This window comes from Varanus komodoensis, unplaced genomic scaffold (assembly GCF_004798865.1).
Source record: "Varanus komodoensis strain SLA01 unplaced genomic scaffold, ASM479886v1 scaffold2, whole genome shotgun sequence".
In the NCBI taxonomy this organism is placed as follows: Eukaryota; Metazoa; Chordata; class Lepidosauria; order Squamata; family Varanidae; genus Varanus; species Varanus komodoensis.
Window position 1 is genome coordinate 13649869 of NW_025335568.1, and position 11116 is coordinate 13660984.

General features: G+C 45.9%; 1 protein-coding gene across 1 annotated transcript in view; it reads right to left on the minus strand.

Annotated features, from left to right (window-relative positions):
• The window catches only part of LOC123022830 (broad substrate specificity ATP-binding cassette transporter ABCG2-like), a 28210-nt gene extending 20139 nt beyond the window's left edge, over nucleotides 1-8071 (minus strand). The window contains exons 1-7 of the mRNA XM_044428902.1: nucleotides 8020-8071; nucleotides 7426-7548; nucleotides 6565-6783; nucleotides 5032-5091; nucleotides 3819-3933; nucleotides 2911-3063; nucleotides 1833-1990 (exon numbers count right to left, since the gene is read on the minus strand). Coding sequence (XP_044284837.1) covers nucleotides 1833-1990; nucleotides 2911-3063; nucleotides 3819-3933; nucleotides 5032-5091; nucleotides 6565-6776 — 698 coding nt within the window. The 5' untranslated portion in view covers nucleotides 6777-6783; nucleotides 7426-7548; nucleotides 8020-8071. The remainder of the gene's footprint in view (nucleotides 1-1832; nucleotides 1991-2910; nucleotides 3064-3818; nucleotides 3934-5031; nucleotides 5092-6564; nucleotides 6784-7425; nucleotides 7549-8019) is intronic.
• Between the last annotated feature and the right edge of the window lie 3045 nt (nucleotides 8072-11116).

Sequence of the window (11116 nt, forward strand, 5' to 3'; positions counted from 1 at the left end):
AGACAGAAAAATTGCTTACAGACACGGCCAGCCGCCTTGCTCACCCCATTTAACCCTTTTCCATGCTCATTTAGCATCCTTGTCTTCCGACCTTGACATGCCCCTTCTTGAAGGAAGCAGGTATGACATACAGATAGGCTATATATTAACAGAGATCTGAAAGTGTAGCAGTGACCCAGACACTGACAGCAATTTGTGCTGGCCGAGGAGGTATTGTGCCCTAACCACTGACCATGACAGCCCTGAGCCCAAGAGGCCTGGGGAGCCTCATCCTGGACCCCACAGACTGTAGCCCTTCAGCCCAGTTCCTCAGCTCCAAAAGCCGGCACCCCTCCTTGCTGCTATATCAGTGGGGGCAGCTCACCAGGCATGGGCTAACGGTGAGACAACAGGAGCGCTAGGCTCCAGACCAGGAGGCTGCCCCTTTAAGGTTCTACTTCTTCAGTGGGGGGGGGGCAGGGGGGGGCTGAGATTTATAAATAGCTCTAAGACTGAGCACAAAAGGGCTTAGTCTAGACTACACTCTTGTCAGGAACAGCCTGCAGGCCCTGAAAGACTGACCGCCAGCCAGCCTTGCTTTTCAGTCCTCTCTTTTTCCCTGTCAGCCTGCAGAATTTCTGCTGTCCAGGTCTGACTGTGAGCTCTGCTTTAGCAAGACAGGACCAGTCCCTAGGCATGGCTAACCAGCTACAGCTCTCCACAGGCTTAAGAAACAGGGATTCCTTCCTGGGCCGTACAGAGGGGTCTTCCTACAGAGGTCTCAGCCTTCACTGTAGAAATTAAGCACTGCCCCGGCAGCATCCTCAGAGCATGGGGTGACTTCCTTGCTCGGGGGCTTCTGTTAAACCAGCATCAACTCTGATTCTGGTAGCTGGGCCATCACTGCTTATTTTGCCTACCAGACATCCAAATCTTAAGTTATTCACAGCCACATAAGAAAATCTCGAAATGAATCAGGGCCAGATGGCAGAAGCCCTATTTGCTTAGGCCAGTGGGGGACCACAGGTGGTGTAGAGACCACATTCCAGCCCCCAGGGAGCCTTACTCCTGCTGCACCCAAAAAGTTGGGCGCTGGCCAACTTGCTACCAAAGCACTGTGGAGACTCCAAGGGGTCGAACCTGGCTTGGAAATGAATTAAATTGCGGCTTTTTCCAGTCTTCGTAAACTGCCATACACATTGCCAGCGTCTGGCCAAATTTCGTCCATGTGGGCAGCACTGGGGGCGGCACGAACCAGTCGGGGTCATGTGAGCACGTGCTGCCCACCACTGGTCAGCCACAACAATGCATCAAACAGGGAAGGTTGCAATCGTTGAGCCGAGGGCAAGGCACACAAGAGAGGGAAGCTGTGTTACTGCTTGGCCCTTTGAAAAACACAAATAAAATGGCATGTAGATGTTTGTTCCAGTATTAGTGGCAGATATGCAGGTTTTGTACTTCGCTACAGGCAGAACATCAGAAAAGAAGAGCTGCTGGGGAAAGTAGATCACGGTAGAGACAGGCTCTCTCCCCCACATGCTTTTATCATGCACATTCCAAGCAGTATCAATAAATGCAGGAGGGACTCCAGCTGCCACGCTCCATAAAGCAATCGTAATGCTTACTTTATTGGACGGAAGAGGAGTACCTTTCCTGTATCTGACATACAGCACCTTGAGTGCCTGAGAAATATCGCTTCCTCAAAACAGAAGTGTAACTTTGGGAAGGAAGACAACCTAACTGAAAAACACCTTGAACATTTATTGCGCAGAAATGCCCATGGAAAAACAAAGGCAGGAGAATCAAAGAATATGATCATCAAAAAAAGTTCAAGCTAAGGAAAAAATTATTACTTTTTTAAGAGCAGCAACACGGCATTGGCTGTGCTGGCATCCAATCCGGTTGTTGGTTCATCTAAGAACAACACTCTGGGGTGTGTGATGAGCTCTAAGCCAATGCTGGTCCTTTTCCTCTCCCCACCAGAAACTCCACGAATAAAATAGGTGCCAACCTAGTACAGGGAAGGAAATGTCAAAGTGAGGCTCTTGCACTGTAGCAACATTCCTGAAAATGACCCAGAATGTCAAAACCATATAATACCTTTATTAGGGCAAGGAAAGATCACAAAAAGTGTGCATTTTTTATTTTATTTTTTTTTATTTTTTTTTGGAGGGAGGGGGAGAAAGCCTATTGGCATTGATGCCACAGGGTCTCTATCAGAGTTCCCAAGGAGAAAAAAGGGACCACAGATACTGAAATCAGAGGGTCATGTGATGGTCACAGGTCAAACCTGGCACAGCTCCCCAGGCGACCAGGAACAAGAAAGGCAGAAACATCAGACCTCTCATTTTTTTTCCAGTATGGCTAATAAGGCAGCCTTTATTTTTTGTGTGACTTGGAAAATTACTTCCATTAGAATAAAATGCTTTAATGGTGTTTTAATGCTTAATTAATGAATGGATAATATTTATTAACACAGTTTTGGGGGGCAGAGAAAATTGTCCAAAGTGAAGGAGCTGCAATGTAGGACAGTCTGGCCCTGTCCATTGGTGTCGGAATGAAGAGTCCCTGGGAGACAGAAAGTCCCTGCCTCTCAGAAGGAACATCATGGCAAGGTCAAACCATCCTGGCCCCACACAGTGGCCACAAGAGAAACAGTCACACAGTGCTGGCTTTCCTCTCCACCAGAAAGCTCCAACGCATACCAGCCCAGGGCCTGCAGAACTGAAGGGCAGAATACCCTTGTCTCAGACATTAGCCAGGAGATGAACGGGATTCAGGCTGTGGTGTGCAAAGCAAAAGGAGGTTACTCCTTTCTCTCCATGCTGCGACCCCCATAAAAATCGCTCCCAGCCAAAGCTGCTGTTTGCCAAGGAGGGAAACTGAAAGTTGATGTGCAGTAATATTAAATGACACTACATTCATACATACCTTGGAATCTGCAACTTTGGACAAGTCCAGTTCCTTGAGGACCTGTTCGACTCTCTCTTGTTTTTCCTCAAAGCTCATAGATAAAGGTAACCGAAGTGCCGCTGAGAACTCTAAATTTTCTCTGACTGTCAAAGTTCCCATCACTATGTCATCCTTAGAGATTTGGGGAAGGGGGAAATAGAAGTTTTCATCTGAGCATCATACTAGGCGATATCACTATTGCCATGACCCTGAGCTGAACATACTATTGCATTTTGTCAAGTGGAGTGGTATTTTTTAGTATCTTGCTTGCTTCCTAGATGGCACTGATGGTCACCAGATATTCTCAGAGCTAGCAGAAGATCCCCATGCAAATAACATTTGAAGGCTACAAAATACTGATTTGATGAACACGGAGCTCTGGGCCCTACTAGTTTGCAACCGTGCATTATCAACCGACCCTAGAAAGAGAAACTGCTCATTGTTGCTGAACAGCTGGTGCAAGAAAACCGCCTGGCATAGCAAATGGAGAGAAAGGGGGACTGCAAAAGGCGATTACTTCACTTTGGAGAGAATGATGGATTCTGCAGATTAGCAGTCAGGTGAAGTGCTGGCTTGCACTCCCATGCTTGACTTTACCTTTGTCATTAAGCAGCAATTACAGAAACGATGTAAACTTTTGACACTTTCTCCTCAGAGAAGGCACAAGATGTGGCAACTCTGCTCAATCTAAGCCACTTTGAGTCTGGCCTGAGTCTGGGAGGGAGACTGCCTAGCAAATCTCATGTGCGCTCCCTTTACTTTCAGGAAGTAAGGAAAGCAAGATGCCTACATGTAAGAACACACTTTTAAATGCAAAACACAAAACACCCTGATGACTACAGAGGGAAAGTAGAGTTAAAAATATAGTAAGTGCAGACTTTATTTACCTGTACTACATATCCAGAAATACATTTAAAATGGGAAGGCAGAGTGATGCCGTTTATCAAAATATCCCCTGACAGCCCTGCAGGATCTTTCCTTGTAGCTAAAATGTCCAATAGCCTAGAAGGAAAATAAAGCACACCAGAGTAAGGCTATTCCTGCCAATCTGAAGATAACACTGATGAATCAATTTAAACTTCCACATTACTGATTTGAATTGAAGCTATTCTGAAAATAGGTCTTACATTTACATTGTTTTCTTGTTAAATATATCCATACCCAACCATGGCAGGACCTCAATTATTGATGGCTGGTATAATAAACTTTTTGCCTTTTGGTATTGTCCATGGGAGAAATATCAACAACCTCAGATATGCAGATGATACCACTCTCATGGCAGAAAGTGAAGAGGAACAAAAGAGCCTCGTGATGCAGGTGAAGGAGGAAAGCGCAAAAGTTGGCTTGAAACTCAACATTAAGAAAACTAATATCATGGCATCCGGTCCTCTCACTTCCTGGCAAATAGATGGGAAAGAAATGGAGGTAGTGACAGATTTTATTTTCCTGGGCTTCAAGATCACTGCAGATGGGGACTGCAGCCAAGAAATTAAAAGACACTTGCTTCTGGGGAGGAAAGCTATGGCAAATCTAGACAGCATACTAAAAAGCAGAGACATCACCCTGCCAACAAAAGTGCGTATAGTCAACGCTATGGTTTTCCCAGTTTCAATGTATGGCTGTGAAAGCTGGACCATAAGGAAGGCTGAGTGCCGAAGAATTGAGGCCTTTGAATTGTGGTGCTGGTGGAGACTCCTGCGAGTCCCTTGGACAGCAAGGCGATCAAACCGATCAGTCCTAGAGGAGATCAACCCTGACTGCTCTTTAGAAGGCCAGATCCTGAAGATGAAACTCAAATACTTTGGCCACCTAATGAGAAGAAAGGACTCCCTGGAGAAGAGCCTAATGCTGGGAACCATAGATGGCAAAAGAAGAAGGGGAAGGCAGAGGATGAGGTGGCTGGATGGAGTCACTGAAGTAGTTGGTGTGAGCTTGAGTGGACTCCGGGGGATGGTGGAGGACAGAAAGGCCTGGAGGAATGTTGTCCATGGGGTCACGATGGGTCGGATACGACTATGCGACTAACAATATAATAAAATTATAACAGTATTATGTTTACTATTATCATAAAACAAATACTTTTGTTATTTTAACACTTACGAAGATTTGCCAGAGCCTGTAGGTCCTAAAATTGCATTGAGACCAGGTTTCATGACACCACTACAAAAATAAAATCAGTTAGCCACTAGTCAGTTGTTTAATCTGTAAATGCATTCCATTAACTTGAAGTTTTGCTTCTTTTTCTTTCTGTAGATAACAATGATTTGGGTGAAATTGGTGAAGTCGGTGAAATCATTCAGTTATTTACACAGAACAGCATAGTACTTTCCCCTCATTTTAAAATTAAATACCTTCTTTTCATTCTGATCTAAATATCAGTAGGCAAGTTGCAGTAAATGTTCTACAAGATTAGGGATCATACAGTATAAATATTGAGCATAACCTTGGTTTGGTTCCCCTGTATCCGGCTTCTCAGACCTGGAACTCTCCAGATGTTCTGGCGTGCAACTCCCAGTTTCCAGCCAGCATGGTCATGTTGGTCTCCATGCTAGCTGGGAATTACAGCCATTGCGGTCTAATGGCTGGGCTCCACATTACAGGAAGGATATAGCCAAGTTAGAATCGGTGCAGCATAGCGTCACAAGGATGGTGGCCAGATTGCAGGGGAAGTCATATGAGGTTAGGCTGAGGGAACCGGGTCTTTTCAGCCTGCGGAAGAGAAAACTCCGAGGGGATCTGTTGGCAACATATAGGTATGTGAGGGGGTGGGTAGAGAGGTGGGTAGAGACCTGTTTTCCCCTCTGGAGGAGGACAGGACGTCAAGGTTCAATTTGGATGCCAGGAAGCACTTCCTGACAGTTAGGAACCCAAAGGTATGGAATGGGCTTCCACAGGAGGTGGTTAAAGTCCCAATGGTGAGGGCGTTTAAGGGTAGGCTGGACATGCACATGGTAGGCATGTCATGAGTGGAGCTGGCTGGAGCCAGGGGTCAGACTAGATGGCCCAGGAGGCCCCTTCTGACTCACTCTGTTTCTATGTTTTCTATGTTAATACATCTGGAGGTCACCAGGCTGGAGAAGGCTCCTCCGAAAGCCTCAAATCCAAATTTTAGTTTTATAGAGCTCCAGGTGAGTTCTGGGCACTGTTAAGGCTGGCAGGGTGGAAGAGGCCCTTTTCACTGGGGTGCAATCCAGTGAAAGGCTGTTCCACACAAGTCTCACGGAAGTTGCACAAAAACACAGCAGGGCTTTGGCACAGCTCCTGCTGCCTTCAGTAACGCTTGAGCAAGAGAAGCTCTCGCAAAATTTTAAAAAAAAATCTTTATATTGATTTCAGGCTCAAAAAGGCATTACATCAAAAGCCTATCAGCACATGCTGATCTCATTTCATCCATTTGCACATGGCAATAGACCAGTTCCACTGGAAGCTCTGCACTTTTCGATCATGCCTTAATTAGGATAGCTCTTCCATAGAACCTACTTTTGCTGAGCAACCCTGGGAAAATCAGATTGCTAATCCCTCTTTCAAGGTGAATATCCTCTCAGATGGAGAGCAATACCAACCAATGCAAAACGACAAAGGGACAGCCAAAGCATTACATTCCAAATCAGCAAACTGCATCAATTAAGTTACCTGATATCTGACAAAATAATTTTCTGAACTTCCTTTCGAAAGCCTATGTAGCCGGTCTTAAATTTCACTTTGTAGGAGATCTTGTGAAAGGTCATTGTGCTGCCTGTAGAACACGCGGTGTCTGGGAAAGTAAGCCTTCTTTTCTGGAGCATGGATGTATTTTCTTCCTCCTCTGACTTCTGGTTTCGGTCAAACTTAACTTTGGGGATCATGATACCACTTGTATTAAACAGAAATGGGAAAAAAATCAGAAAAGTCACTGTAAGCCCATATAAAATAAGAGAATCAGGAGCAACTCATAACTGAAGAATGGACGCAGTATGAACTCAGGCACTACCATCAGCTGCAGTTCAGCTCTTGCAAAGACAATCTAAGGGAGAAAGTCTGCAAAACAGGCAGCTGTCACACTGAGTGTAAGTTCTCCACCGTTCTTTACTTCCCTAATATATGATTGATTTAGATCACTGATGACTTAGTATTTTAACCATGATTTTATTTATTTATTTAATAGCCCACTGAATAGCCTGACAGACTATTTCTTCATTCACATGAAAAAAAAGCATCAGTGGAGATACAACAGCTTAAGAATTTCTAATGCAGCAAGTCCACCGATCCCATCAGAGATCACAGCACTGCAAAATGTCCTACAGTCTAACTCTCTGCTTCTCAGTGTGTTCCTCTCTCCTTCTGGAATGGTGGCAGGTACAATGTAGGTTTTGAGGATGGGCTAAACATACTGCCTATTCCAACACACATGCCCTATTGTCACAACTGATACATAAATAGGGCTTGAATGTGTGTGTTTCATGTGGTTATGTCTGAATGGATATGAGCGCATATGAGAACGTGTGGTGGACTCACCCACACAAGCTTTGGTCCTAGCCCACTGTTTACAAGGGCTTCAGCCACTGCTAGGATGCAGTCCCTGGAAAGTCAGCCATTGAGAAAACCGCTGCTCTGGCAATGGATCTATTCCATGGGTTTCTGTGAGGAAGATTTCTATCATTCACCTTTGTGACAGGTTGTTCATATGCTGAAGATGGAGCCTCCATCAAACCTAAACAATGCCCCTTATTTTAGTTTGCTTGTGCATCCGATGTTTCCCTTGCACAATAAATACCTGCCCATATGCTGCAATCAACCTCAGAGGCCTCGCTCTGTACTCTATTAGAACAAAATGAGAAAGAAGGCCTCTCTGCTGTGGTCCCAAGGTGGCCTTCCCAAGAGAGGCCCACCTGGCTGCAGCAATGGAAATGTGGAGGCTCACCTGTGAAACAAGCAATGGAAACCTATCTGCATTATTTGCCTGTTCCTGCACCTATTGGATGACTTGCAGCTCCTGATAATAGTTTTAAATCCTTCTGCTTATTTCCTCTGGAATTGTTGAAAAGCTGCTGTTTCAAATATTTTATCTTAAACTTTTTTAAAATTGTAATGAGTCATAGTGTCACATACCTTGATCCCTATGTAACCTGTTCTGAAAACGTTTGAGGAGAAAAGCAGGATCTAAAGATATTAAAATAAATAAATTAACAATTTAATTAACTTCATTTTTTTCCATTTAGGACACAATATTACCAAGCTGGAGCACTCTGGCACATCTGAAACCCAGCCAAGGAGGAGGAGGCTTTCTCTGTTCTTTCTCTATTTCTTTTTTGCATGTTGCATAACCATTTCCCTCCAGTAATTTACAAGGGAAACAGTTAAATCATCTAGAAAATAATTTAGATCAGCTCTAAATGTTTCCCTACATCAGAGGCAGGGTTTGGTTTTGGCAGGACTTTAGAGCCAAGCATCCCTATTTTACTCACCTCACACACACCCAACCCCCACACACCTCTTCATTTGCTGCCTCTCCAAAATCAGAGTTGTTTGAATTGGAGCTATTTTTATGAAAATAGGAATAGGATCTGAGATCAGAGCTCTGCCTCCAATTTTGGGAGGCAATTCCTTCTCTATCCTATGGCCTCTGGAACATCATCCCAAAAGCCATGGGACTGTCCTGTTATTTGTGAAATTTTTGTACTACAGCCATTAAACAATTGACTGTTAAGCAAATGTTTCCAGCAATTGCTGGTGTGTTTCAGGATTGTCCTCTGTTGTTTTCGAAGATGTCGAAGATGCGCTCCCCATATATGATGCTGATGTGATGGGGAGTCACACTCACATACCTGCACATGTTTGCACACATGATCTGTTTAACAGTTATAGACCACTATATTTGCTAAAAAATCTTCAATAGGGTGTACAACTATTTAGAACAATAAAATTGTGATTTTTTTTACAAAAAATCAAAAGCAGTAAAATGTTAAAACAATGGCATAAAAGGCTAATTTAGAACATGTCATTTTGATTAACTCATACACATACCCAGAGAGAAAAAGAAAAAGATCCAGCAATCCTGACAGAGGGTGCGCTTTCCTCATCAGTAGCAGCAGCAGGAAAGAGCCCCCTTGGAGGGGGCCTTGGAGGTGTAGGAGGGGGGGCATTCGGTGGTGGTGAACAAGGTGGCCCTGGGGCTCAGGTATCCTTGGGGTCACAGGAAAGTGCCAAATCGCACATGCTCCAAGTCTTTCTCTCTTTCCTTGTTTCAGCATCAGCAAACAGTGGTTTGGCCAGGTTTTTGCTTTAAGATATCAGGAACTCAGCAGTAGCAAAGCACAGAATGGCTGGGGGGCAGGGATACCGGCAGAGAGCAATTGGCACACAAGTGCTAATTGTTTGCTTCGCAACCAAAGTAGCACCCAGCAGCTCCCTAAAACTCCTAAGCCCAGGGTCTCAAAATACCTATCTGCATCACCCAAGGCCTTTTTTCTGAATCCAACTCAGTGCACCTGCAGAGATGTGCAAGAGGAGAGAGCTCATTTTCATTGGGGGACTGGCAGCTCCCACATCGGCAGGGCTGTGTGCCCACTCCAGATTTCCCTGCAAACGTTTAAGGAGTTATCCACGGGTCCCGAACCTATTTTGGAGATCGGGTGGGAGCGGCATGAATAGCTCCTGAAAAGTTCGGGGTCAACGCTGGGGCGGACACAGCCCCAAACTGAGAGGAGAGGAGAGCAGAGCAGAGCCGCCCGGGAAAAGCTAGGATGGCCCTCGCTGGGCTGTTGAAGAAGGCCCCGTCCCCCCACCCGCGACTCCAGAACCGCAGGCGCGCCTTCCGCGATCCTGCCCGTGGGCCGCTGCACAGGCCGTTTGGAGGAAGCCTTTCCGACCCCTCCCCTCCTCCCCTCCCCATTACCCAGCGCGAAGGTGCTGCTGCTGCGGAGAGGCCAGCCGTCCGGCAGAGGCGCTGCGCATGCGTCGGAAACGGTGCCCGCCGGTGCGAGGGGCGCCCAGGTGAGCGTCGCAGGTGGAGGCGGCCGAGGGAGCGCCGGGGCCCCGTTCCGCGCGTCCCTTCCCCATCTCCCCGCGCGGCCTGGGCAACCGTTGCCCGCGTTCCAGCGTTCGCCGCCGCCCGGCCGGTGCCAGCGGGGGCGGCGGCGGCGGGAGAGCTGCAGCGCGCCGCGGGGCGAAGCGGACGTGGGAGCCCGGCGCGAGAAGTCATCCTGGGCCCAGCGCAGGGCTGCCGACGGGCGCCAGCCGCCCCGGGGCCGGCCGCGCAGGCTTTGCGCCCGCGGGCAAAGATGGCTGCCCCGCCCCGGTGTCGTTCGTACAGTTTTGCATAATTATCTGTCCGGTGCAACCGTCGTGGATTTCAGTGCCTTGATTCCTTTGGTGCACTGCTGACCCTCAGCAGCCTGATGCTTTATATTTTTGTTGAATTCTTTTCCAGCCTGGCTTGCACACTTGCATGTTTACAGAACCACGTTGTTTTCTTTTATAAGAGGCCTGGCTTTGATAGATTCTCGCTCGGAATCAAGATTCTGCCTTCATAGTTCTATAACTCTTTTCAGAGTAATCCCAGAATCACTCAGTGTGTGCCACTTTTAACACCTTGAGTTTTAATCTGATCTGATCTTTTTTTGAAAGTCCACAGGCCAAAAATTTTACCTAATGGTGAACTGGTCCTTTCTTATGGAAGTCTGCCAAGTATATATTGAGAAACGTGTACCAATGGAAATAGTATAGTAGACTCAGTTAACCAGCACCCATGGAGATTGTTAAATTTCAGATAAATGTAGTTTCTGATTGCTTGAGAGTTAGTATTAAAAAGTAGGACTAATACTATACTCCATGCCATGCCATGCCATAAACTCTATATTGACTTGTTGTTAATACTGAAATACAGTAATGAAAAGCAAATTAAGACAAATAAAGACAAACTTCTGAGACAGCCTTAATGTCAGCTGGTTGACAAATACATAAATTCCTCCAGCACCACACAACTCACACCTTTCTCAAGTCTCTTGCATATTTCCATCTTCTGCTTGAGGGTAAGCACACAAAATTTGAATAACAATAGATCCCAATGATCGGTATGTTTACACACAGTGAATTGGCAGGAGTAGGAGACAAACTTGTGGGCTTGTTCACGGTGCACCTGTTTAAACATACATTTCTGCTGGAAATTGATTTTATTTTTATTTAAAGTATTATTTCTTCATTATTT